Below are 27,842 nucleotides of genomic sequence, written 5' to 3' on the forward strand. Positions count from 1 at the left end.
GGAGGAGAGGGGAGGAGAGAGGAGGAGGAGAGGAGGAGGAGAAAGGAGGAGAAGAGGAGGAGGAGGAGAGGAAGAAGAAAGGAGGAGGAGAGAGGGGGAGGAGAGAAGGTGGAGGAGAGGAGGAGTAGAGGAGGAGGAGGGGGAGAAGATGGAGGCCAGGAGTCGAAGCAGACACACACTAGCTGTTACACCAGGTATCTGAAGAAGCGGTTGCCATGGTGACGGGGATGGGCAGAGCGTACCACAGTACCTGAACTGCACACACACACACACACACACACACACACACACAGCCCTGCCATCGCCACGGCGACGCAGGAGGTTACCTGTGATGTCAAACCACAAGGGGGGCGAGCTCTGCTGCAGGGAGACCACGCCCACGATCTCCGCCACCTTATCGTTCTCCATGACGGTGAAGTTGTAGAAGGACTCATCGAACAGGAGCGGCGCCGCCAGGGGGGGGGGGCGGCGGATCCACTCAATGTGGAGGCGGGCGGTGGACGACCTCTGAGGGCGCCCGTTATCTGTGGCTTTGATCTGAACGGACGACAGGAAAGAGAAATATAGAAGCAACGCTAGGCGGTTAGCGGTCTGAGGGACGATCAGACAACAGGACCAACCCGTTCACGCATGACGTCCACGGTCAGACTGTCCACAGAACATGCAAGGATCTGGGATCTGCTAAAGTGAACCTCCTCAGACCCACACATGGGTTTACTGTCCGCGACTGGACAAACTAAGGGTACGTTTACATGGCAACACTCCACAAAGATTTCTCCTTTGCATTATGAAATCATTCCCCGTTCAGACGAAGCCGCTATGATAACGATCTGCATTAACATGAGTCCGCGAGGACGGCTGAATACGCTGTAGTGGCCATGCCAGACCAGTAGCTGGCAATATAGAGCTGTAGGGAAACAGTGGCGGTAAAACACGCGCCTGCACACAAACGATTTCCGGTTTAGACAGCCTTTAAATGAGGAGAAGAAGAAGAAGAAGACGAGACGGACAACACTATTTACAAACAACAATGGTGAGTGGTCGTACAAAGACGCAGGAGTTCTTTGTCTGGACAGACAAGCTGAGCACAGTTAGCAGCACGTATGTTGTTCTGAAACCGGCCACTGTTGTTGTGGTTGTTCCTTCTTTTTCTGCAGCTGTATTGTGTCATAGAGGCTGGCAAACCAGCTTGGAGGCGCATTACCGCCACCAACTGGCCTGGAGTGGGTTAACTGGCGGTTCTTGGCTGCGCGCGCATGCAGTGACGTCATATTTTACCCTGGAACGCTCCGATTCGTGTTAACACGGAGCTGAAATGCGGAGCGTATCGATAACATTCCACCCTGGACCCTGGTATCAAAAGTTTCCGGATTCAGGCACTCTAGGCACCGTTTCCATGGTAACAGAAGGCTAATCCGCCATGAAATCTTCCCGGAGTCGACTGAATCCTACGCCGTGTAAACGGCCCCTAACAAACAAAAACTTTCCACCGCAGAGGACATTCCATAAAAATAAAAAAAAAAAGCATTTGAAAAAAACTGTTGCATCATGATGTTTCCAATATCAGAAGTATTAATAAAAAAGTCCCAGCTGGTCGTTTCCTGGTCTGAGGAGGTTCAATATGAAACATGAAAACCTTCTAAATGCACGTCATCTTTAACCGAATGTTAGAAATAAAATCCATTTTAAAAAATCTAGATGCATTTTTTCATAATGCTTTAACACATGTTTATTCATATTCTTCTTAAATTATGCAACAAATCCTGAAACGGGAACTGAGCGACGTGAACATTTATCAGCTGCTTAATCTTGTTGAGTAGCCCTGTTCTAAAGGCTGCTACTGCACATGCTCAGTAACGGCTCTGACTTCCAGTTCTCGTACCGTCAGGATGTCGTAACTCCCTGCGGCGAAGGCCTTTCGTGACGACACCACTGCCGTCTTGGGGTCGATGAAGAACTTGCCGTCCTCGTTGCCGTCGACGATGCTGTAGGACAGGTCGCCGTTGGGCCCGTCGTCGCGGTCGTAGGCGAACACGCGATAGATGGGCTCCGCCTTCTTTTTGCGCTCTCGCTCCGGCAGTTTGACCTGGTAAACCTTCTCAGGAAAGATGGGCTTGTTGTCATTTTCATCCAGGACCTGGACCAGGACCCAGACCGTGCTCTGCCGAGGACTCGGACCTCCATCTGACACCAGCACCTGCAGGGAAGAGCAGAACCGGACTGGATATGACCATGCAAAGGAGTGTTCTTCTAGTTAATGCTGCGTTTCCACTCCATAGAAGCGACCGGACTGGACCGGACTGGACTGGACTGGACCGGACTGGACTCTGGTACCAGGTTCTATTCCAGACCGGTTCCATTACAGGATACTGCCCACTTTACAGTACCTGGTCATCATAGCGACACGGTGCAGAACTTCTGTGTTGTCTGCTCAGAGTTGCTGATAAACTCGTTGGTTGCCTGTTGTACACACTCATGTACACACTCATGTACACACTCCTTGTACACACTCATGTACACACTCCTTGTACACACTCATGTACACACTCATGTACACACTCATGTACATACTCATGTACACACTCATGTACACACTCCTTGTACACACTCATGTACACACTCATGTACACACTCATGTACACACTCATGTACATACTCATGTACACACTCCTTGTACACACTAATGTACACACTCATGTACACACTCCTTGTACACACTCATGTACATACTCATGTACACATTCATGTACACACTCCTTGTACACACTCATGTACACACTGGTTGTACTGACCCTGTTTGGTCCACTCAGGGCAGACACAGGTTCCCATTCCAGGCTAATGCAGACCAGTGCAGACCCAGACCAGCTCTATTACTGAACTAAAGCACAGAGGACTGGGGGGGGGGTAAAGCCAATCTGTCCTCATCTAAATCCTGGCAGCTTCTAGATGAAAGTGTAACTACTGGAGTCAAACGCACACTGAGAATAGAATAGAATAGAATAGAATAGAATAGAATAGAATAGAATAGAATAGAATAGAATACAATAACAGAATAGAATAGAATTGAATAAACAGAATAGAATAGAATAGAATAAACAGAATAGAATAGAATAGAATAAACAGAATAAATAGAATAGAATAGAATAAACAGAATAGAATAGAATAGAATAGAATAAACAGACTAGAATAGAATAGAACAGAATAGAATAGAATAAACAGAATAGAATAGAATAAACAGAATAGAACAGAATAGAATAAACAGAATAGAATAGAATACAATAAACCGAATAGAATAGAATAGAATAGAATAAACAGACTAGAATAGAATAGAACAGAATAGAATAGAATAAACAGAATAGAATAGAATAAACAGAATAGAATAGAATAGAATAAACAGAATAGAATAAACAGAATAGAATAAAATAGAATAAACAGAATAGAAAAGAATAGAATAGAATAAACAGAATAGAATAGAATAGAATAGAATAGAATAGAATAAACAGAATAGAATAGAATAGAATAGAATAGAATAGAATAGAATAGAATAGAATAGAATAGAATAGAATGTGCATCTGTGGGTCTGACTAAATAGACCCTACCCCTAACCCTGACCCTGACCCACTGGACAGTACTTGGTCTGGTACCTGACTATGGTTTTGGTCCCATATGCCGTATGTTAAATAAATGTTTAATAGAAGGTGTTTATCCCACTGTTTGGAAAGAGGGTAAAATTATTCCCTAACCTAAAGAGGGCCGACTGGCACTGACATGGACCCACCATAGACCTGTCCCTGGTCTCCCAGTCCTCAGTCAGCTGATGGAGACAATAGTCCAGTCACAAATACTGAGCTACTGGGACAGGAACAGCTTCAAAACCAGTTCTCAACAGGCTGTAAAGGGAACCAGTCAACAGGTTCCGCCCTCACAGATGACTGGGGGGTGGGGGTACCTGATTTTAGAGCAGCATGCGATATTCTAGACCACAACCTGCTCTTTAGTAAACTAAAATGCACAAGGGAAATGCCTGGGACCGCTCTAAGGTCCTGGTCTGTGGGGTACCACAAGGGACATGCCTGGGACCACTCTAAGGTCCTGGTCTGTGGGGTACCACAAGGGACATGCCTGGGACCACTCTAAGGTCCTGGTCTGTGGGGTACCTCAGGGGACATGCCTGGGACCACTCTAAGGTCCTGGTCTGTGGGGTACCACAGGGGACATGCCTGGTACCACTCTAAGGTCATGGTCTGTGGGGTACCACAAGGGACATGCCTGGTCCCACTGTAAGGTCCATCAACCCTAATGTGCAACTGTCAGTCTGCACACACACACACACACACACACACGCACACATGCATGCATGCACATGCACACACACACACACGCACACATGCACATGTGCACACACACATACAACACGCACACACACATGCACACACGCATGCACACACACACGCACACACATGCACACGTGCGCACACACATAAAACACGCACACACACACATGCACACACGCACGCACACACACAAACACACACGCACATACACACATGCACACACACGCACGTATGCGCACTCACATACACACACACGCACACACACACACACACATACACTCATGTACACACACACTCTTACCTCTAAAACGTGCTCTGTTTGTTGTTCTCGGTCCAGTTTTCTGGAGGTCGTCGTAATTAAACCTGTGACAGAAAAAAGAAAACAATTAAAACAGGATGAATGCTAGCGTCAGCAGATGGTCATCAGATGGTCATTGGTTGGCCAATAATTGGTCAGCAGTTGGTCATTAGTTGGTCAGTAGTTGGTCATTGGTTGGTCAGTAGTTGGTCAGTAGTTGGTCATTGGTTGGTCATTAGTTGGTCAGCAGTTGGTCAGTAGTTGGTTATTAGTTGGTTAGTAGTTGGTCAGTTGGTCAGTAGTTGGTCATTAGTTGGTTAATAGTTGGTCATTAGTTGGTCAGTAATTGGTCATTAGTTGGTCATTAGTTGGCCATCAGTTGGTCAGTAGTTGGTCATTAGTTGGTCATTAGTTGGTCATTAGTTGGTCATCAGTTGGTCAGTAGTTGCTCAGTAGTTGGTCAGTAGTTGGTCATCAGTTGGTCAGTAGTTGGTCATCAGTTGGTCAGTAGTTGGTCAGTAGTTGGTCATCAGTTGGGCAGTAGTTGGTCAGTATTACCCATCATGCCTCTGGTCTACAGTACCAGTCTGACTGACTACATATGGAATAAGAAACCAGAAAAAGACACCAGAGAAGAAATGAGGTTTGTGGGGAAAGAGATGTGATAAATATTCCAAAAATAGAGGAAGAGAAGTGGGAGGAAAACTGAAAGATGCATGAGACTGAGAAGAGAAGCAGACTGAGAAGAGAAGCAGACTGAGAAGAGAACAAGACTGAGAAGAGAAGCAGACTGAGAAGAGAACAAGACTGAGAAGAGAAGCAGACTGAGAAGAGAACAAGACTGAGAAGAGAACAAGACTGAGAAGAGAAGCAGGCTGAGAAGAGAAGCAGACTGAGAAGAGAAGCAGACTGAGAAGAGAACAAGACTGAGAAGAGAAGCAGACTGAGAAGCAGACTGAGAAGAGAACAAGACTGAGAAGAGAAGCAGACTGAAAAGAGAAGCAGACTGAGAAGAGAAGCAGACTGAGAAGAGAACAAGACTGAGAAGAGAACAAGACTGAGAAGAGAACCAGACTGAGAAGAGAAGCAGACTGAGAAGAGAACAAGACTGAGAAGAGAAGCAGACTGAGAAGAGAAGCAGACTGAGAAGAGAACAAGACTGAGAAGAGAACAAGACTGAGAAGAGAAGCAGACTGAGAAGAGAACAAGACTGAGAAGAGAACAGACTGAGAAGAGACCAGACTGAGAAGAGAAGCAGACTGAGAAGAGAACAAGACTGAGAAGAGAAGCAGACTGAGAAGAGAAGCAGACTGAGAAGAGAAGCAGACTGAGAAGAGAACAAGACTGAGAAGAGAAGCAGACTGAGAAGAGAACAAGACTGAGAAGAGAACCAGACTGAGAAGAGAAGCAGACTGAGAAGAGAACAAGACTGAGAAGAGAAGCAGACTGAGAAGAGAAGCAGGACTGAGAAGAGAACAAGGACTGAGAAGAGAAGCAGACTGAGAAGAGAAGCAGGCTGAGAAGAGAACAAGACTGAGAAGAGAAGCAGACTGAGAAGAGAAGCAGACTGAGAAGAGAACAGACTGAGAAGAGAAGCAGACTGAGAAGAGAAGCAGACTGAGAAGAGAAGCAGACTGAGAAGAGAACAAGACTGAGAAGAGAACAAGACTGAGAAGAGAAGCAGACTGAGAAGAGAAGCAGACTGAGAAGAGAACAAGACTGAGAAGAGAAGCAGACTGAGAAGAGAAGCAGGCTGAGAAGAGAACAAGACTGAGAAGAGAAGCAGACTGAGAAGAGAAGCAGACTGAGAAGAGAACAAGACTGAGAAGAGAAGCAGACTGAGAAGAGAAGCAGGCTGAGAAGAGAACAAGACTGAGAAGAGAAGCAGACTGAGAAGAGAACCAGGCTGAGAAGAGAAGCAGACTGAGAAGAGAAGCAGACTGAGAAGAGAAGCAGCAGCAAGGGATTAATGGAACCTGTTATAATGTTAAAAAAAAAACCTTTGATGGTACCAGCTACAGCTAGCTGAACTGAAATGAAGCAAAGTTGGCTAATAATGGACCTGGAGATGATTAAGAGATGAGATATCTGCTAAGGTGTGGTTTACCAATGAGGAACTGGGTTATATATGTTTATAAGTGGTTTATATATGTTTCTATCTGGTTTACTGCTGGTTAATTGGTTTATATATGTTTCTATCTGGCTTATATATGTTTCTATATGGTTTATATATGTTTCTATCTGGTTTACTGCTGGTTAACTGGTTTACATATGTTTCTGTCTGGTTTATATATGTTTCTATATGGTTTATACATGTTTCTATCTGGTTTACTGCTGGTTAACTGGTTTATATATGTTTCTATATGGTTTATATATGATTCTATCTGGTTTATACATGTTTCTATCTGGTTTACTGCTGGTTAACTGGTTTATATATGTTTCTATATGGTTTATATATGTTTCTATCTGGTTTACGGCTGGTTAACTGGTTTATATATGTTTCTATCTGGTTTATATATGTTTCTATATGGTTCATACATGTTTTTATCTGGTTTACTGCTGGTTAACTGGTTTATATATGTTTCTATATGGTTTATATATGTTTCTATCTGGTTTACTGCTGGTTAACTGGTTTATATATGTTTATAAGTGATTTATATATGTTTCTATCTGGTTTACTGCTGGTTAACTGATTTATATATGTTTCTATCTGGTTTCTATATGTTTCTATATGGTTTCTATATGTTTCTATCTGGTTTACTGCTGGTTAACTGGTTTACATATGTTTCTATCTGGTTTATATATGTTTCTATATGGTTTATACATGTTTCTATCTGGTTTACTGCTGGTTAACTGGTTTATATATGTTTCTATATGGTTTATATATGTTTCTATCTGGTTTATACATGTTTCTATCTGGTTTACTGCTGGTTAACTGGTTTATATATGTTTCTATATGGTTTATATATGTTTCTATCTGGTTTACTGCTGGTTAACTGGTTTATATATGTTTCTATCTGGTTTATATATGTTTCTATATGGTTTATACATGTTTCTATCTGGTTTACTGCTGGTTAACTGGTTTCTATATGTTTCTATATGGTTTATATATGTTTCTATCTGGTTTATATATGTTTCTATATGGTTTATACATGTTTCTATCTGGTTTACTGCTGGTTAACTGGTTTATATATGTTTCTATATGGTTTCTATATATTTCTATCTGGTTTATATATGTTTCTATCTGGTTTGTATATGTTTCTATATGGTTTATACATGTTTCTATCTGGTTTACTGCTGGTTAACTGGTTTATATATGTTTCTATATGGTTTCTATATGTTTCTGTCTGGTTTATATATGTTTCTATCTGGTTTATATATGTTTCTATCTGGTTTGTATATGTTTCTATATGGTTTATACATGTTTCTATCTGGTTAACTGCTGGTTAACTGGTTTATATATGTTTCTATATGGTTTCTATATGTTTCTATCTGGTTTATACATGTTTCTATCTGGTTTACTGCTGGTTAACTGGTTTATATATGTTTCTATATGGTTTCTATATGTTTCTATATGGTTTATACATGTTTCTATCTGGTTTACTGCTGGTTAACTGGTTTATATATGTTTCTATATGGTTTCTATATGTTTCTATCTGGTTTACTGCTGGCTGCTTTGTGCATCTCCTCTCACGCTTTGCACAACTTCACACTGTTTTCACATAAGTGACGTTGTGTATGGATCACACCCCCCCCCCCCAACCTGCTATAGGGTATTTATACATCATAATGAACATGTGTTTGTGTCTGTGCTCAGTCAATGAGCCGCCCTAACCCCACCCCCAAATAAAGTGTCCAGAGTAACCTGCTGATTCACACCTCACTAATTTCTTTGAATAGGATGGTGAGGAAGATAAAATATATGAAATGACTAAAACTAAAACTAAGCATTCAGAAAAAAACAAAACAAAACATTACTAATAAAAACTAACAAACCTGCTCTAAAAACTAATTAAAACTAACTGAATAAGAGAAAAAAGTCAAAACTAAATACAACTAAACTATAATTAAAAATCCAAAACTATTATAACCTTGGTGTGTGCGTATGTGTATATGTGAGTATGTGTGTGTATTTGTATATGTGTGTGTGTATGCGTGTGCATGTGTGTATGAGTGTGTGTGTATGTGTGAGTATGTGTGTGTATGTGTGTGTGTGTGTGTGTGTGTGTAGGTGTGTATGTGTGTATGCATGTGTAGGTGTGTGTGTGTGTGTATGTGTGTGTGTGTGTGTGTGTGTGTGTGTGTGCGCGCGTGGCCCCTTTCTTCTGTTGTTTGGCCCCTTCCTTCTTTTGCGTGGCCACTTCCTTCAATTGTTTGGCCCCTTTCTTCTGTTGTTTGGTCCCTTTCTTCTGTTTTTTGGCCCCGTCCTTCTGTTGTTTGGCCCCTTCCTTCTGTTGTTTGGCCCCTTCCTTCTGTTATTTGGCCCCTTCCTTCAGTTGTTTGGCCCCTTCCTTCTGTTATTTGGCCCCTTCCTTCAGTTGTTTGGCCCCTTTCTTCTGTTGTTTGGTCCCTTCCTTGAGTTGTTCGGCCCCTTCCTTGAGTTGTTTGGCCCCTTCCTTCAGTTGTTTAGCTCCTTCCTTCTTTTGTTTTGCCCCTTCCTTCTGTTGTTTGGCCCCTTCCTTCAGTTGTTTGGCCCCTTCCTTCTGTTATTTGGCCCCTTCCTTCAGTTGTATGGCCCCTTTCTTCTGTTGTTTGGTCCCTTTCTTCAGTTGTTCGGCCCCTTCCTTCTGTTGTTCGGCCCCTTCCTTCAGTTGTTCGGCCCCTTCCTTCAGTTGTTTGGCCCCTTCCTTCTGTTGTATGGCCCCTTCCTTCTGTTGTGTAGTCCCTTCCTTCTTCTGCGTGGCCCCTTCCTTCTGTTGTGTGACCCCTTCCTTCTGTTGTATGGCCCCTTCCTTCTGTTGTGTGGCCCCTTCCTTCTGTTGTGTGGCCCCTTCCTTCTTCTGCGTGGCCCCTTCCTTCTGTTGTGTGGCCCCTTCCTTCTCCTGCGTGGCCCCTTCCTTCTGTTGTGTGGCCCCTTCCTTCTTTTGTGTGGCCCCTTCCTTCTTTTGCGTGGCCCCTTCCTTCTGTTGTGTGGCCTCTTTCTTCTTCTGCGTGGCCCCTTCCTTCTGTTGTGTGGCCCCTTCCTTCTTCTGCGTGGCCCCTTCCTTCTGTTGTGTGACCCCTTCCTTCTGTTGTGTGGCCCCTTCCTTCTGTTGTGTGGCCTCTTCCTTCTTCTGCGTGGCCCCTTCCTTCTGTTGTGTGGCCTCTTCCTTCTTCTGCGTGGCCCCTTCCTTCTGTTGTGTGGCCCCTTCCTTCTTTTGTGTGGCCCCTTCCTTCTGTTGTATGGCCCCTTCCTTCTGTTGTGTGGCCTCTTCCTTCTTCTGCGTGGCCCCTTCCTTCTGTTGTGTGGCCTCTTCCTTCTTCTGCGTGGCCCCTTCCTTCTGTTGTGTGGCCCCTTCCTTCTGTTGTGTGGCCCCTTCCTTCTTTTGTGTGGCCCCTTCCTTCTTCTGTGTGGCCCCTTCCTTCTGTTGTGTGGCCTCTTCCTTCTTCTGCGTGGCCCCTTCCTTCTGTTGTGTGGCCCCTTCCTTCTTCTGCGTGGCCCCTTCCCTCTGTTGTGTGGCCTCTTCCTTCTTCTGCGTGGCCCCTTCCTTCTGTTGTGTGGCCTCTTCCTTCTGTTGTGTGGCCTCTTCCTTCTTCTGCGTGGGCCCTTCCTTCTGTTGTGTGGCCTCTTCCTTCTTCTGCGTGGCCCCTTCCCTCTGTTGTGTGGCCCCTTCCTTCTGTTGTGTGGCCTCTTCCTTCTTCTGCGTGGCCCCTTCCTTCTGTTGTGTGGCCTCTTCCTTCTTCTGCGTGGCCCCTTCCTTCTGTTGTGTGGCCCCTTCCTTCTTTTGTGTGGCCCCTTCCTTCTTCTGCATGGCCCCTTCCTTCTGTTGTGTGGCCTCTTCCTTCTTCTGCGTGGCCCCTTCCTTCTGTTGTGTGGCCTCTTCCTTCTTCTGCGTGGCCCCTTCCTTCTGTTGTGTGGCCCCTTCCTTCTGTTGTGTGGCCCCTTCCTTCTTTTGTGTGGCCCCTTCCTTCTGTTGTGTGGCCCCTTCCTTCTGTTGTGTGGCCCCTTCCTTCTTTTGTGTGGCCCCTTCCTTCTTCTGTGTGGCCCCTTCCTTCTGTTGTGTGGCCTCTTCCTTCTTCTGCGTGGCCCCTTCCTTCTGTTGTGTGGCCCCTTCCTTCTTCTGCGTGGCCCCTTCCCTCTGTTGTGTGGCCTCTTCCTTCTTCTGCGTGGCCCCTTCCTTCTGTTGTGTGGCCTCTTCCTTCTTCTGCGTGGCCCCTTCCCTCTGTTGTGTGGCCCCTTCCTTCTGTTGTGTGGCCTCTTCCTTCTTCTGCGTGGCCCCTTCCTTCTGTTGTGTGGCCTCTTCCTTCTTCTGCGTGGCCCCTTCCTTCTGTTGTGTGGCCCCTTCCTTCTTTTGTGTGGCCCCTTCCTTCTTCTGCGTGGCCCCTTCCTTCTGTTGTGTGGCCTCTTCCTTCTTCTGCGTGGCCCCTTCCTTCTGTTGTGTGGCCTCTTCCTTCTTCTGCGTGGCCCCTTCCTTCTGTTGTGTGGCCCCTTCCTTCTGTTGTGTGGCCCCTTCCTTCTTTTGTGTGGCCCCTTCCTTCTGTTGTGTGGCCCCTTCCCTCTGTTGTGTGGCCTCTTCCTTCTTCTGCGTGGCCCCTTCCTTCTGTTGTGTGGCCTCTTCCTTCTTCTGCGTGGCCCCTTCCTTCTGTTGTGTGGCCTCTTCCTTCTTCTGCGTGGCCCCTTCCCTCTGTTGTGTGGCCCCTTCCTTCTGTTGTGTGGCCTCTTCCTTCTTCTGCGTGGCCCCTTCCTTCTGTTGTGTGGCCTCTTCCTTCTTCTGCGTGGCCCCTTCCTTCTGTTGTGTGGCCCCTTCCTTCTTTTGTGTGGCCCCTTCCTTCTTCTGCATGGCCCCTTCCTTCTGTTGTGTGGCCTCTTCCTTCTTCTGCGTGGCCCCTTCCTTCTGTTGTGTGGCCTCTTCCTTCTTCTGCGTGGCCCCTTCCTTCTGTTGTGTGGCCCCTTCCTTCTGTTGTGTGGCCCCTTCCTTCTTTTGTGTGGCCCCTTCCTTCTGTTGTGTGGCCCCTTCCTTCTTCTGCGTGGCCCCTTCCTTCTTTTGTGTGACCCCTTCCTTCTGTTGTATGGCCCCTTCCTTCTGTTGTGTGGCCCCTTCCTTCTTTTGTGTGGCCCCTTCCTTCTGTTGTGTGGCCTCTTTCTTCTTCTGCGTGGCCCCTTCCTTCTGTTGTGTGGCCTCTTCCTTCTTCTGCGTGGCCCCTTCCTTCTGTTGTGTGGCCTCTTCCTTCTTCTGCGTGGCCCCTTCCTTCTGTTGTGTGACCCCTTCCTTCTGTTGTATGGCCCCTTCCTTCTGTTGTGTGGCCCCTTCCTTCTTCTGCGTGGCCCCCTCCTTCTGTTGTGTGGCCCCTTCCTTCTTCTGCGTGGCCCCTTCCTTCTGTTGTGTGGCCCCTTCCTTCTTTTGTGTGGCCCCTTCCTTCTTCTGCATGGCCCCTTCCTTCTGTTGTGTGGCCTCTTCCTTCTTCTGCGTGGCCCCTTCCTTCTGTTGTGTGGCCTCTTCCTTCTTCTGCGTGGCCCCTTCCTTCTGTTGTGTGGCCCCTTCCTTCTGTTGTGTGGCCCCTTCCTTCTTTTGTGTGGCCCCTTCCTTCTTCTGCGTGGCCCCTTCCTTCTGTTGTGTGGCCTCTTCCTTCTTCTGCGTGGCCCCTTCCTTCTGTTGTGTGGCCTCTTCCTTCTTCTGCGTGGCCCCTTCCCTCTGTTGTGTGGCCCCTTCCTTCTGTTGTGTGGCCTCTTCCTTCTTCTGCGTGGCCCCTTCCTTCTGTTGTGTGGCCTCTTCCTTCTTCTGCGTGGCCCCTTCCTTCTGTTGTGTGGCCCCTTCCTTCTTTTGTGTGGCCCCTTCCTTCTTCTGCATGGCCCCTTCCTTCTGTTGTGTGGCCTCTTCCTTCTTCTGCGTGGCCCCTTCCTTCTGTTGTGTGGCCTCTTCCTTCTTCTGCGTGGCCCCTTCCCTCTGTTGTGTGGCCCCTTCCTTCTGTTGTGTGGCCCCTTCCTTCTTTTGTGTGGCCCCTTCCTTCTTCTGCGTGGCCCCTTCCCTCTGTTGTGTGGCCCCTTCCTTCTGTTGTGTGGCCCCTTCCTTCTTTTGTGTGGCCCCTTCCTTCTTCTGTGTGGCCCCTTCCTTCTGTTGTGTGGCCCCTTCCTTCTTCTGCGTGGCCCCTTCCTTCTGTTGCGTGTCCCCTTCCACATTGAAGTCAATCAAATGTGTGAGTTGTGCTTAAAAATGTGAAACCAGCAGAAACAAAAGGGCAGCGCTGATGAAATGTGGATGGTGAAAAACAATGACAACACAGATCTGAAAGTGTGTGTGTGTGTGTGTGTGTGTGTGTGTGTGTGTCTGTGTTGATTATCATATAGAGAGGTTCACTGAATCCTGTGTGATGAATGCAGGACTGAAGGCTTCTACTAGAACTACATCTGACACACAGTCTACGTGTGTGTGTGTGTGTGTGTCTTCATTAAATTCTTCTGTTTCCATAAACCTGAATCCTCATGTTGAACTGCACACACATTTCCAGGTTCATCTCATGTTCAACAGCAGAATAATGCATCATTATTTTCATCCAGTTCTGACCATTTGCACCCAGAATTCATCTGGTTTATTCAGGTTCATTCAGGCCCAAAAACTGGCAGGAAATACAGACTGCATTAACATTAAAGGTGGGGTCTGAGATATTTTTCTGGAGCATTTTGTACTATATTCCTTAAAATCCCCTTTGCAGCCTAATTACAACTAATTAATTAAATGCTCTGACACAAAAAAAAATAAAAAAATCAGTCACCTGTGGAATGGACAGGACTGAAAAAACACCATCCAATCATTTTGAGCGCCCACTGGAAATTATTGAACAGTGATATGTCTATCAAACTCAACTGCCATTGGCCCCTCCCCCCTCTGTTCGTGCCCCTCTTTCAGCATGAATCGTGCGTTCCCAGATGGAAGCGCTTGTACAGGAAGTGAAGCCAGAACTGGATATATTAGTTCTATTGAGATGGAAAGTTCACCTGTAAACTGTTTAGTCACAAACATAAACCAGTAGGAAATGGAACATTAGTCCCATAGGTCTGAACTGGGACAGTTCTGGAAGAGTTGGGGGTTTAGAGGAAACTGAAGGAGGTATCCATGGATACGCCAGCCAGAGAATCAGCTAGGGCCATAGTCAGGGTATGAGCCCCAGGAGGGGCCATACGGGACCAGAGCTGGGGACGGAGCCTCAGCCAGGGATGGAGACGGTTCAGCCGGGCTGGACCAGACCATTGACCAAGCCGGGTCCGGAGCAGAGCCTCAGCCGGTGAACTGTTGCAGTGCAGCGCTCGTGAATCCTCGGGAACAAGGAGTTCGCGTGGCACTACTCTGGAGGCGTGGCTTCAGAGGGACGTCTGAAGAAAGGGGTTTGGACTTTTGCATTGAGTATTTTCAAAATGTAGCTGCTGGAACCGTTTTTCTAAGATCTCAGACCCCACCTTTAATGCAGCTAATAATAATCATAACAAGTGTTCAGAGAACGCAAACCTCCACCAAGCACCCTGAACGGTGTGCATGTGTGGATCGACTATTTCTGTTTAAAAAATGTCCACAGAGTCCACATTCCACAGTGGATGTGGAGAATTTAGTTCCAGATTCAAGATAATGTTCTAAGCTACAGGTGGATCTAATTGGAGGCTTATCGGAGTCGTTTGGAATTTTGGATGAATTTTGGAAAATTGCTCATTGATGAAAGACAGAAAAATTGTAGATGTTGTGACCTTGCTGTGACCTTGAACTTTGGCCTACTTGGACCAAAATTTAATGGGTTGGTCCCAGGGCTTAGGCCTATCTGTGGGGAAGATTTGGGAAAGATAGGTGGAAGAGTTTTACACTGAAGATGAGAACAAACAAAAAAACAAACAAAAAAAAGGAAAGTGATCACAATACCTCCTGGTGGAGGTAATAATGAAGCTGAGCTTTGGTAGGTTTGAAACCTGACATTCCAAGCAGTCCCTGAAGTCCTGAAGAGGACACATTCACATTCAGAGGACACATTCAGAGGACACCACCGTCTGGTTCTTGGTACACTCACCGCTTCGAGGGTTGATGGTGAAGAAGTTCTGGGGGTTTCCGCTGATGATGCGGTAGTTGAGTCTGTCTCCGGCACCAGGGGCCGGTGTGGCGTCAGGGTCCTGGGCCTGGATCTGGATCACTGAAACGTCCCTAGGGGAGTTCTCCAGCACCGAGGGCCGGTAGAGCGGCTCGGAGGTCAGCGGGGCATTGTCGTTGACGTCCTCCACCTGGACGAACACCTCGATGACGGCAAACTGGGGAACCACGCCGTGGTCGCTGGCATAAACCGTCAGCCAATAGGAGTCCTTGGTCTCACGGTCCAACATGTCGGTGGTGTAGATCACCCCTGTGGAACCACAAAGAAGAACACCGAGTTCCATTTAGTTTGAATTACGTTAAAGGGAAAGGGGATGAGCAAAGCCCCACAAAGACCACCAGGAGTTATTTCCATCCACGACGTGAGGTGTGGAACAGCAACGAAAGAGGAAAACAGTCTGAGGATGTGACAGAACCGACACACTGGAATTGCAAAGAATCAACACACTGGAACCACAAAGAACCGACACACTGGAACCGCAAAGAACCGACACAATGGAACTGCACAGAACCGACACACTGGAACCACAAAGAACCGAAACACAGGAACCGCAAAGAACTGACACACTGGAACAGCAAAGAACCAAAATACTGGAACTGCAAAAAAAACAAAATACTGGACCTGCAAAGAACCGACACACTGGAACCGCAAAGAACCAACACACTAAAACTGCAAAGAACCGACACACTGGAACCGCAAAGAACCAAAATACTGGAACTGCAAAAAAAAACGAAATACTGGACCTGCAAAGAACCGACACACTGGAACCGCAAAGAACCGACACACTGAAACCGCAAAGAACCGACACACTGTAACCGCACAGAACCAACACACTGGAACTGCACAGAACCGACACACTGGAACCACAAAGAACCAAAACACAGGAACCACAAAGAACTGACACACTGGAACCGTAACGAACCGACAAACTGGAACCGCAAAGAACTGACACACCAGAACTGCAAAGAACCGACACACCGGAACTGCACAGAACTGACACACTGGAACCGCAAAGAACTGACACACTGGAACCCCAAAGAGCCAAAATACTGGAACTGCCAAAAAAAAAACCAAAATACTGGAACTGCAAAGAACTGACACACTGGAACCGCAAAAAAAAAAAAAGACACACTGGAACTGCAAAGAACCGACACACTGGAACCGCAAAGAACCGACACACTTTGGGACTACCACAGTGTAGAAGAGCTGCTGTCAAAGCTCCATCTGTTCACACAGGGATCCAGATTATAACTCCATCTTAGCTTGGATCCATACGACAGAACAACGGTATCCATGACAGAACAACGACCGGTTCAAGCATCGGATCAGGGTATTTTTTGCTGCATTTCCACTACGTGGTACCGGCTCGACTCGACTCGACTCAGCGTTTTTGCGTTTCCATTCCAAAAAAGGACCTGGAATCTGGTACCTGGTACTAGTTTTTTGGTACCACCTCCGCTGAGGTTCCAGGACTGGGGACCAGATACTAAAGGTGACACTGTGTAAACACTGCAGACCACTGATTGGTCAGAGTGGTGTGTGTGCCCCGCCCTTTTCCAGTAAATCTGTCAGTAGGTGAATCCACATGATGACAGTCTGTAAAACTACACATACACAGAACCCCCACCCCCCACCCCCATGAAGCCCCTCCTGACTGTTAATAAAACACTTGGTTCCTTACACACACACAAACACACACACACACACACAATGAATCTAACCACATTCTGTTTCATAGCTGTTTGTGTGTGTGTGTGTGTGTGGGGGGGGGGGCATCAAGGCCAGATACAATCTGTTAAACATATGAGCCAATCCCATGATACTTTGCTGGTGGGATGGTTAGTGTAAACTCCAGTGACCTCTGACCTCTGTGTGTGTGTGTGTGTGTGTGTGTGTGTGTGTGTGTGTGTGTGTGTGTGTGTGTGTGAAAGGACAACAGATGGACAGAACAGCTGATGCATTTTATCAAAGAGAGTTCTGCTGTTTTTGAATGAACTAGTATATATACTGTGAATGTTGTATATATTGTATATGTTGCATTGTATATATTGTATATATTGTGTTGTGTATATTGTATATGTTGTGTTTATTTCATATGTTGTGTATATTGTATATGTTGTATTGTGTATATTGTATATGTTGTATTGTGTATATTGTATATGTTGTGTATATTGTATATGTTGTGTTGTGTGTATTGTGAGGAGGGGAAGGAGTGACAGTCTGCACTGACGTCCAATCAGATTCTCCACAGCACAAAAAAACAAAACAAAATTAAAGCCGCAAGCGGCATCTAAAGGCCCTCGCCAAGGGCACGTCCAGTGGAAGTATGCACATCATTGAGCAGGTGGCGCTCTAGCACCAAATTTCAGTGTCTTCTGATAAATGGGTGTCGGCCTGGGAGATTGACAACTGATTCAAATTTGAGGGAAATCATTGCTTGTATGTCCGAACTAAGGAAATTTTTGTATAAGTAAATCTGTAGGGGGCGCTATGCAGCTAAAATTAAATTTCTTCAATTGAATGGGTGTAGGCCTGCAAGATGTACCACTGAGTCAAATTTGAGCCAAATCGGTGTTCATATGTCCGAGGTGATGAAATTTTCGTGAAGGTGAATTTGTAGGGGGTGCTAGTGAGCGAAATGGCAATTTCTTTTGATAAATGGGTGTAGGCCTGGGAGATTGACAACTGATTCAAATTTGAGCCAAACTGGTGTTCGTATGTCTGAAGTGAAGTAATTTTCGTAAAGGTAAAATTGTAGCGGGCGCTACAGCTCCAAATTTCAAATTTTTCTGATAAATGGGTGTAGGCCTGAGAGATAGATGTCTGAGTCAAATTTGAGCCAAATTGGTGTTCGTATGTCCGAACTGAAGCAATTTTAATAATAAAAAAAAAAAAAACTTGTAGGGGGTGCTGTAGTGTGAAATTTCAGTTTCTTTTGACAAGTAGGTGTAGGCCTGGGAGACAGATGTCTGAGTCAAATTTGAGCCAAATCGGTGTTCATATCTCCAAACTGATGTCATTTTTGTAAATGTACATTTGTAGGAGGCGCTCTAGAGCGAAACTTCAAATTCTTTTAATAAATGAGTGTAGGCCTGGGAGATGGACGTCTGAGTGTAATTTGAGCCAAATCGGTGTTCGTATGTCTGAGCTGAAGCAATTTTTGTAATGGTAAATTCGCAAAGAAACTTTGCAAAGTTTGCGACGTTGTCACACAAAAATGGTGACACTAATCCAAAAAATTCGGCTAACTTTTGATGCCCCACTTCTCTAGATACTGTACACCGATTTTGAGCTCATCTGGCCAAACGGCCAAGGAGGAGATAGTTAAAATACGACGTCAGCGAAAGCGCTGACTCAGCATTTTGGAAATTTCAATCCAATATGGCCAACTTCCAGTTGGTTAAGGGGCGTGGCCACAATAATATTTTTTGTTTGTCTCCTCATGATGAATCTGTGTACCGATTTTCGTGGCTCTACGACAAACTTTATTTTGGACGTGCTCCCATTGACGTAATGCATTTCCACTTTTCAAGGGGGCGCTGCAGCAACATTTCTTTACCGACATCTACGAAACCTATATGTAAATTCAATTTTGCACATTTCTGAATTTTGTGCAAAATTTGGTGAGTTTTCATAAATGTTCAGGGGGTCAAAATTGAGCTCAAAGCGCAGGAGAAAGAAAAATAAAAAAAAATAATAATAATTAAAGCTGCAAGCAGCATTGGGCGGGACCTCGCACCAGGCGATCCGCCTCCCCCGCGATCCACCACCCGTGACTGTCGACGCCTCAGCTCCACTCACACCTCTCCGTCCCCATACCAGTTCCCACCCTTTAGTGTCTGTCCTCCTTACATCTGTACAGAACACCAGCGACCCTCTGCTGAAACCACCATCACCTTTAAAATGAGACTTTTATTTTGGAAACCCTACTGTGTGTATGTGCATTTGTTTTTAATGTGAGAGAAAGAATCCGTTTGAAAAATTAATTGAAATTGTATGAATAAGTGAGTATAAAACTGATGATTTACCACATTTAAGGCTTTTATTTTGGAAAAACCCTATTGTGTGAGGATGTGTGTCTGTGAGAAAGAGTACTTTTGAATGAAGAAACATTGTACAAACAGTTGAGTGTTTGGTCATAAAAATGAAAAGAAGTTATGTAACAGACATTTTGTATTATTCTTAATTTTGGTTTTATTTTGAAAAAATGTACTCCGTGTACTTTTGAATGTGTGCAAAATTTCCAATATCCACAATACAATGCAGTAAAACCTGTTTTAAAATAAAATTAAAAAAAAGAAATTTTTTGGATTACCTGGGACTTGAACCAGGGTCCTTCGGCTCCATAGGCAGCTACATGAACCACTGAACTACAGAGAGTCACGTGAAAATGTGCACCAGCAAGACTTTTATAGGGATTTTGCCATTTGGAAAAGTGAAACTAAACATAGTCTTCAAAAAATCGCTATAATTCCATAACCGTAGGTCGTATCTGAAAAATTCTTTCACTTTTGGATTCTGCAGACTCGTGGGAATTCAATGAGGTATAAATTTTATGTCAAAACTCTGAAATGAATAAGCAGTAATTGCAGAAACGTAGAGTAACTTTCAAAGGCAGATTGCCAACTTCCTGTTGGAGTTAGCTCATGAGTGTCAGTGTATGATTTGTCGGGCTCAATCAGACCAACATTTTGGCATTTGTTTCATGTTTCTGTGACATTCCTACTGGCTGCTAGGGCAGATTTTGTGTGTTTTTTAGTACATAGGTGGCGCTACAAAGTCCATTTTGGCACCCAAGGGGTTAATTTTTGATATTGTATGAAAGTGTTCACCAGCCATGACATACATGGCAAATTTGGTGAGTTTTGGAGCATGTTAAGGGGGTCAAATGGCAGTCTAAATTGGAAAAAGTATGAAAATAAAAGAATTGTTATAAATCAACAACCATACATCCTATCTCAAAAATTTTTGCATGTGAGCATTGTGCTGAGTCCCACAAACGTGTAGATATGTCACATGTAAGGAAAAACTGCAAAGTGAAAAATGAGTTCCAAACATCACAACTTTGCGGGCTTGTAAAAAAAAAACTAAGACAGTTCCGGAAAAAGTGAGAGATCACTTTTTTGAGGAGGTTTCACTCTATCTTTTGATGCTATTTAGAAGTCAATATGACAAACGGTGTCATCGGAGTTAGTTTTAGAAATTTTATTTTGAAAGGCATATTGTGAACTTCCTGCTGGAGTTAGGTCATAAGTGTCAGTGGATGATTTGTAGTGCTTCATCCAACAAGAATTTTGGCACTGGTTTCATGTCTGTACGACATTCGTAGTGGCCACTAGGGCTTTTCCCATTTTTTTCACATAGGTGGCGCTAGAGAGGCCATTTTGGCACCTATGGGGTTAATTTTTACATTTTATCAAATTTTTCGCCAGGCCTGACATGTGTGCCAAATTTGGTGAGTTTTTGAGCATGTTTAGGGGGGCAAATTCCAGTTTAAAGCGTCACGGAAAAATAATAATAATAATAATAATAATAATAATATAAAAACGAACGAAAAACAATAGGGCCTTGCTTGCAGGCAAGGCCTCTCACTGTGTGAGAGGGCCTTACCTTTCGGCTCGGTCCCTAATTAAAGCTGCAAGCAGCATTGGGCGGGACCTCGCACCGGGCAATCCGCCTCCCCCGCGATCCGCCACCCGTGACTGTCGACGCCTCAGCTCCACTCACACCTGTCCGTCCCCATACCAGTTCCCATCCTTTAGTGTCTGTCCTCCTTACATCTGTACAGAACACCAGCGACCCTCTGCTGAAACCACCATCACCTTTAAAATGAGACTTTTATTTTGGAAACCCTACTGTGTGTATGTGCATTTGTTTTTAATGTGAGAGAAAGAATCCGTTTGAAAAATTAATTGAAATTGTATGAATAAGTGAGTATAAAAGTGATGATTTACCACATTTAAGGCTTTTATTTGGAAAAACCCTATTGTGTGAGGATGTGTGTCTGTGAGAAAGAGTACTTTTGAATGAAGAAACATTGTACAAACAGTTGAGTGTTTGGTCATAAAAATGAAAAGAAGTTATGTAATAGACATTTTGTATTATTCTTAATTTTGGTTTTATTTTGAAAAAATGTACTCCGTGTACTTTTGAATGTGTGCAAAATTTCCAATATCCACAATACAATGCAGTAAAACCTGTTTTAAAATAAAATAAAAAAAAAAAAAAATTTTTGGATTACCTGGGACTTGAACCAGGGTCCTTCGGCTCCATAGGCAGCTACATGAACCACTGCACTACAGAGAAACATGTGAAAATGTGCACCAGCAAGACTTTTATAGGGATTTTGCCATTTGGAAAAGTTAATTTGGCCATTTGGCCATTTGGGTCAAATGGCAGTCTAAAGTGGAAAAAGTATGAAAATAAAAGAATTGTTATAAATCAACAACCGTACATCCTATCTCAAAAATTTTTGCATGTGAGCATTGTGCTGAGTCCCATGAACGACCATCACCTTTAAATGAGACTTTTATTTTGGAAACCCTACTGTGTGTATGTGCATTTGTTTAGTATGTGAGGGAAAAAATCAGTTAGAAAAATGAATTGAAGTTGTATGAATAAGTGAGTATAAAAGTGATGATTTCTCACAGTTAAGGCTTTTATTTTGGAAAAACCCTATTGTGTGAGCATGTGTGTCTGTGAGAAAGAGTACTTTTGAATGAAGAAACATTGTACAAACAGTTGAGCGTTTGGTCATAAAAATGAAAAGAAGTTATGTAAAAGACAGTATGTATTATTTTTAATAAGGGTTTTATTTTGAAAAAAATGTACTGTGTTTACTTTGTAATGTGTGCAAAATGTCCAATATCCACAACAAAATACAGCAAAACATGTTTTAAAATGTGATGAAGGGAAGAAAAAAAAAAAAAAAAAGCTATTTCCCTTCTTGGGGTTTGAACCCAGGACTCCTGCATAACAGAACACTGCTCTAACCACTGATCTATTATCAGACACCCACCAGATGGCAGCAGTGTCCTTTATATGGGGATATTGTCATTGTGAAAAGTGAAACTACACATACTCTTCCAAAAATCGCCATTATTCCATAACCGTAGGTCGTATCTGAAAAATTCTTTCACTTTTGGATTCTGCAGACTTGTGGGAATTTAATGAGATAAAACTTTTGTGTCAAAAGTCTAAAATGAATAAGCAGTAATTGCAGAAACGTAGAGTAACTTTCAAAGGCAGATTGCCAACTTCCTGTTGGAGTTAGCTCATAAGTGTCAGTGTATGATTTGTCGGCTCAATCAGACCAACATTTTGGCATTTGTTTCATGTTTCTGTGACATTCCTACTGGCCGCTAGGGAAGATTTTGTGTGTTTTTTAGTACATAGGTGGCGCTACAGAGTCCATTTTGGCACCCAAGGGGTTAATTTTGATATGGTATGAAAGTGTTCAGCAGCCATGACATACATGGCAAATTTGGTGAGTTTTGGAGCATGTTAAGGGGGTCAAATGGCAGTCTAAAGTGGAAAAAGAATGAAAAGAAAAAAAATTGTTATAAATCAATAACTGTACATGCTATCTTAAAAATTTTTGCATGTGAGTATTGTGGTGAGTACCGTGAACGCGTAGATATGTCACATGTGGGGAAAAACTCCAAAGTGAAAAATGAGTTTCAAACATCGCAACTTTGCAGCCCTGTAAAAGAAAAACTAAGACAGGTCTGGAAAAAGTGTGAGATCAGTTTTTTGATGAGGGTTCACTCTATCTTTTGGGGCTATTTAGAAGTCAATACGACAAATGGTGTCATCGGAGTTAGTTTTAGAAATTTTATTTTGAAAGGCATATTGCGAACTTCCTGTTGGAGTTAGGTCATAAGTGTCAGTGCATGATTTGTAGCGCTTTATCCAACAAAAATTTTGGCACTGGTTTCATGTCTGTACAACATTCCTACTGGCCAATAGGGCAGTTGCCATTTTTTTCACATAAGTGGCGCTAGAGAGGCCATTTTGGCACCTATGGGGTTAATTTTTTCATTTTATCAAATTTTTCGCCAGGCCTGACATGTGTGCCAAATTTGGTGAGTTTTCGTGCATGTTCAGGGGGTCAAAATCCAGGTCAAAGTGGTGTGTGAATAATAATAATATAAAAACGAACAAATAACAATAGGGCCTTGCTTGCAGGCAAGGCCTCTCACTGTGTGAGAGGGCCTTACCTTTCGGCTCGGTCCCTAATAATAATCTGAGCAAGAACAATACAGCCGTTTCTATGGCAACCACGTATTTGCCCTTTTTTGAAAGTTCTCGAGGTCCCCCACATGTGTGTGGGGTCAGATGTCACGTGTCGTGCACTTACACCCACGTGACTGACCCCGAGTGGGCGTGTCCCATTGACTCCCCTTCATTCTGAGCAGGTGTAAATATGCGATTTGTGCACATGTCATATACATCGTCGGAAAGGTCTCAGTGCCGTGAATGTGAAAATGTGTGAGAGTGGCGACAGTGGCGAAAGGTGACCGCGTCACTGGCGATTTTGTCCCCATGCGCCCACTGCAGACTCAATAGGCCCTGCGCCGGCTTTACTCGGCTCGGGCCTAATAATCTGAGCAAGAACAATATAGCTGTTTCCATGGTAACCACGTATTTGGCCTTATTTGAAAGCTCTCGAGGTCCCCCACATGTCTGTGGGGTCAGAGGTCATGTGTCGTGCACTTACACCCGTGTGACTGACCCCGACTTGGCGTGTCCCATTGACTCCCATTCATTCTGAGCAGGTGTAAATATGTGACTTGTGCACATGTCATATACATCTTCGGAAAGGTCTCAGTGCCGTGAATGTGAATGTGTGTGAGAGTGGCGATAGTGGCGAAAGGCGACCGCGTCACTAGCAATTTTGTCCCCATGCGCCCACTGCAGACTCAGTAGGCCCTGCGCCGGCTTTACTCGGCTCGGGCCTAACAAGAGCTGCTGCAGCGAAACACATGAGAAATAGAGGAGCACATCAGATCCACATCAGATCCATATAATCAGTCTGCGGTAGTAGGCCACGCCCCCTGCACATGCAGTGAGTCACTGGTAACAACACTGAATTAAAGCCGCAAGTGGCATTGAAAGGCCCTCTCCACAGGCACGTCCAGTAAAAGTATGTCCATCGTTCAGCAGGTGGCACTCTACCACCAAATTTTAACGTCTTCTGATGAAGTAAATCTGTAGGGGGCTCTATGGAGCCAATATTTAATTTCTTCCATTGAATGGGTGTAGACCTGCGAGATGTACCACTGAGTCAAATTTGAGCCAAATTGGTGTTCGTATCTCCGAACTGATGCAATTTTTGTGAAGGAAAATTTGTAGGGGGCGCTATTGAGCGAAATGATAATTTCTTTTGATAAATGGGTGTAGGCCTGGGAGATTGACGACTGATTCAAATTTTAGCCAAATCGGTGTTCGTATGTCCAAACTGAAGCAATTATCGTAAAGGTAAAGTTGTAGGGGTGCTATAGCACCAAATTTCACATTTTTCTGATAAATGGCTGTAGGTCTGGGAGATAGATGTCTAAGTCAAATTTGAGCCAAATCGGTGTTCCTATGTCCGAACTGAAGCAATTTTAATTAAAAAATTAATAAAAACTTGTAGAGGGCGCTGTAGTGCGAAATTTCAATTTCTTTTGACAGATAGGTGTAGGCCTGGGAGACAGATGTCTGAGTCAAATTTGAGCCAAATCGGTGTTTGTATCTCTGAACTGATGTCATTTTTGTAAATGTACATTTGTAGGGGGCGCTATAGTGCAAAATTTCAATTTCTTTTAATATATGGCTGTAGGCCTGGGAGATGGACGTCTGATTCAAATTTGAGCCAAATCAGTGTTTGTATGTCTGAGCTGAAGCAATTTTTGTAATGGTAAATTTCCGAAGAAACTTTGCAAAGTTTGCGACATCGTCACACAAAAACAGTGAGACCGATCCCAAAAATTCAGCTAACTTTTGATGCCCCACTTCTCTAGATACTGTACACTGATTTTCAGCTCATTTGGCCACACGGCCAAGGAGGAGATAGTTAAAATATGACGTCAGCGAAAACGCTGACATAGCATTTTGGAAATTTCCATCCAATAAGGCCGACAGGAGAAAGAAAAATAAGAAAAAAAAAAAAAAAATTAAAGCCGCAAGCGGCATCTAAAGGCCCTCACCACTGGCACGTCCAGTAGAAGTATGTCCATCGTTCAGCAGGTGGCGCTCTAGCACCAAATTTCAATGTCTTCTGATGAATGGGTGTAGGCCTGGGAGATTGACAACTGATTCAAATTTGTGGCAAATCTTTGTTTGTATGTCCAAACTAAAGAAAATTTTGTATAAGTAAATCTGTAGGGGGTGCTATGCAGCTAAAATTAAATTTCTTCCATTGAATGGGTGTAGGCCTGCGAGATGTACCACTGAGTCAAATTTGAGCCAAATCGGTGTTTGTATGTCCGAACTGAAGCAATTGTAATAAAAAAATTTAAAAAAAAAACTTGTAGGGGGCGCTGTAGTGCGAAATTTCACTTTCATTTGACAAGTAGGTGTAGGCCTGGGAGACACATGTCTGAGTCAAATTTGAGCCAAATCGGTGTTCGTATGTCTGAACTGATGTCATTTTTGTAAATGTACATTTGTAGGGGGCGCTATTATGTGAAATTTCAATTTCTTTTAATAAATGGGTGTAGGCCTGGGAGATAGACGTCTGAGTCAAATTTAAGAATAATCGGTGTTTGAATGTCTGAGCTGAAGCAATTTTTTTGATGGTAAATTTTCGAAAAAACTTCACAAAGTTTGCAACCTCGTCGCACAAAAACGGTAACACCGATTTAAAAAATTCAGCTACCTTTTGATGCCCCACTTCTCTAGATACTGTACACCAATTTTGAGCTCATTTGGCCAAATGCCCAAGGAGGAGATAGTTAAAATATGATGTCAGCGAAAACGCTGACTCCGCATTTTGGAAATTTCAATCCAATATGGCCGACTAAGGGTTGGTTTAGGGGCGTGGCCATAATAATATTTTTTGTTTGTCTCCTCATGATGAATCTGTCTACCAATTTTTGTGGCTCTACGACAAACTTTATGTTGGACGTGCTTCCATTGGCGTAATGTATTTCCACTTTTCAAGGGGGTGCTGCAGGAACATTTCTTTACCGACATCTACAAAACCTATATGTAAATTAAATTTCTCGCACTTCTGAATTTTGGGCAAAATTTGGTGAGTTTTCGTAAATGTTCAGGGGGTCAAAATTGAGCTCAAAGCGCAGGAGAAGGAAAAATAAGACAAAATTAAAGCCGCAAGCGGCATCTACAGGCCCTCGCCATGGGCACGTCCAGTAGAAGTATGCGAAATTTCAATTTCTTTTAATAAATGGCTATAGGCCTGGGAGATGGACGTCTGAGTCAAATTTGAGCCAAATCGGTGGTTGTATGTCTGAGCTGAAGCAATTTTTGTAATGGTAAATTCCCGAAGAAACTTTGCAAAGTTTGCGATGTTGTCACAAAAAAACGGTGACACTGATCCAAAGAATTCGGCTAACTTTTGATGCCCCACTTCTCTAGATACTGTACACCGATTTTGAGCTCATTTGGCCAAACAGCCAAGGAGGAGATAGTTAAAATATGACGTCAGTGAAAACGCTGACTCAGCATTTTGGAAATTTCAATCCAATATGGCCGACTTCCGGTTGGTTTAGGGGCGTGGCCACAGGAATATTTTTTGTTTGTCTCCTCATGATGAATATGTGTACCAATTTTCGTGGGTCTATGACAAACTTTACGTTGGACGTGTTCCCATTGACGTAATGTATTTCCACATTTCAAGGGGGCGCTGCCACAACATTTCTTTACCGGCATCTGTGAAACCTATATGTAAATTCAATTTTGCACATTTCTGAATTTTGGGCAAATTTCGGTGAGTTTTCGTAAATGTTTAGGGGGTCAAATTTGAGCTCAAAGCGCAGGAGAAAGAAAAATAAACATTGAATTAAAGCCGCAAGCGGCATCTAAAGACCCTCGCCAAGGGCACGTCCAGTAGAAGTATGTTCATCGTTCAGCTGGTGGCGCTCTAGCCCCAAATTTTGTGTCTTCTGATGAATGAGTGTAGGCCTGGGAGATTGACAATTGACTCAAATTTGAGAAAAATCAGTGTTCGTACGTCCCAACTGAACAAGTTCTTGTATAAATAAATCTGTAGGGGGCGCTATGGAGCTAAAATTCAATTTGTTCCATTGAATGGGTGTAGGCCTGTGAGATGTACCACTGAGTCAAATTTGAGCCAAATCGGTGTTCGTATCTCCGAACTGATGCAATTTTCGTGAAGGTAAATTTGTAGGGGGCGCTATTGCGTGAAATGGAATTTTCTTTTGATAAATGGGTGTAGGCTTGGGAGATTGACAACTGATTCAAATTTGAGTGAAATCGGTGTTCGTACGTCCGAATTGATGCAATTTTCGTGAAGGTAAATTTGTAAGGGGCGCTATTGAGCGAAATGGCAATTTCTTTTGATAAATGGGTGTAGGCCTGGGAGATACACGTCTGAGTCAAATTTGAGCCAAATTGGTGTTCGTATGTCCGAACTGAAGCAATTTTAATAAAACAAATTTAAAAAAAAAACTTGTAGGGGGCGCTGTAGTGCAAAATTTCACTTTCTTTTGACAAGTAGGTGTAGGCCTGGGAGACACATGTCTGAGTCAAATTTGAGCCAAATCGGTGTTCATATGTCCGAACTGATGTCATTTTTGTAAATGTACATTTGTAGGGGGTGCTATAGTGCAAATTTCAATTTCTTTTAATAAATGGGTGTAGGCCTGGGAGATAGATGTCTGAGTCAAATTTGAGCCAAATTGGTGTTCGTATGTCCGAACTGAAGCAATTTTCGTAATGGTAAATTCCCGAAGAAAATTTGCAAAGTTTGCGATGTCGTC

General features: G+C 43.9%; 1 protein-coding gene across 1 annotated transcript in view; it reads right to left on the bottom strand.

Moving 5' to 3' along the window:
- Positions 1-291: 291 nt before the first annotated feature.
- The window catches only part of LOC115416925 (protocadherin Fat 3-like), a gene marked incomplete at its 3' end in the record, with an annotated part of 45,344 nt that continues 17,793 nt past the window's right edge, over positions 292-27,842 (bottom strand). Inside the window, exons 2-5 of the mRNA XM_030130795.1 lie at positions 14,821-15,147; positions 4,636-4,697; positions 1,883-2,197; positions 292-537 (exon numbers count right to left, since the gene is read on the bottom strand). Coding sequence (XP_029986655.1) covers positions 292-537; positions 1,883-2,197; positions 4,636-4,697; positions 14,821-15,147 — 950 coding nt within the window. The remainder of the gene's footprint in view (positions 538-1,882; positions 2,198-4,635; positions 4,698-14,820; positions 15,148-27,842) is intronic.

The sequence above is a fragment of the Sphaeramia orbicularis genome, unplaced genomic scaffold (genome assembly GCF_902148855.1).
Source record: "Sphaeramia orbicularis unplaced genomic scaffold, fSphaOr1.1, whole genome shotgun sequence".
Lineage (NCBI taxonomy): Eukaryota > Metazoa > Chordata > Actinopteri > Kurtiformes > Apogonidae > Sphaeramia > Sphaeramia orbicularis.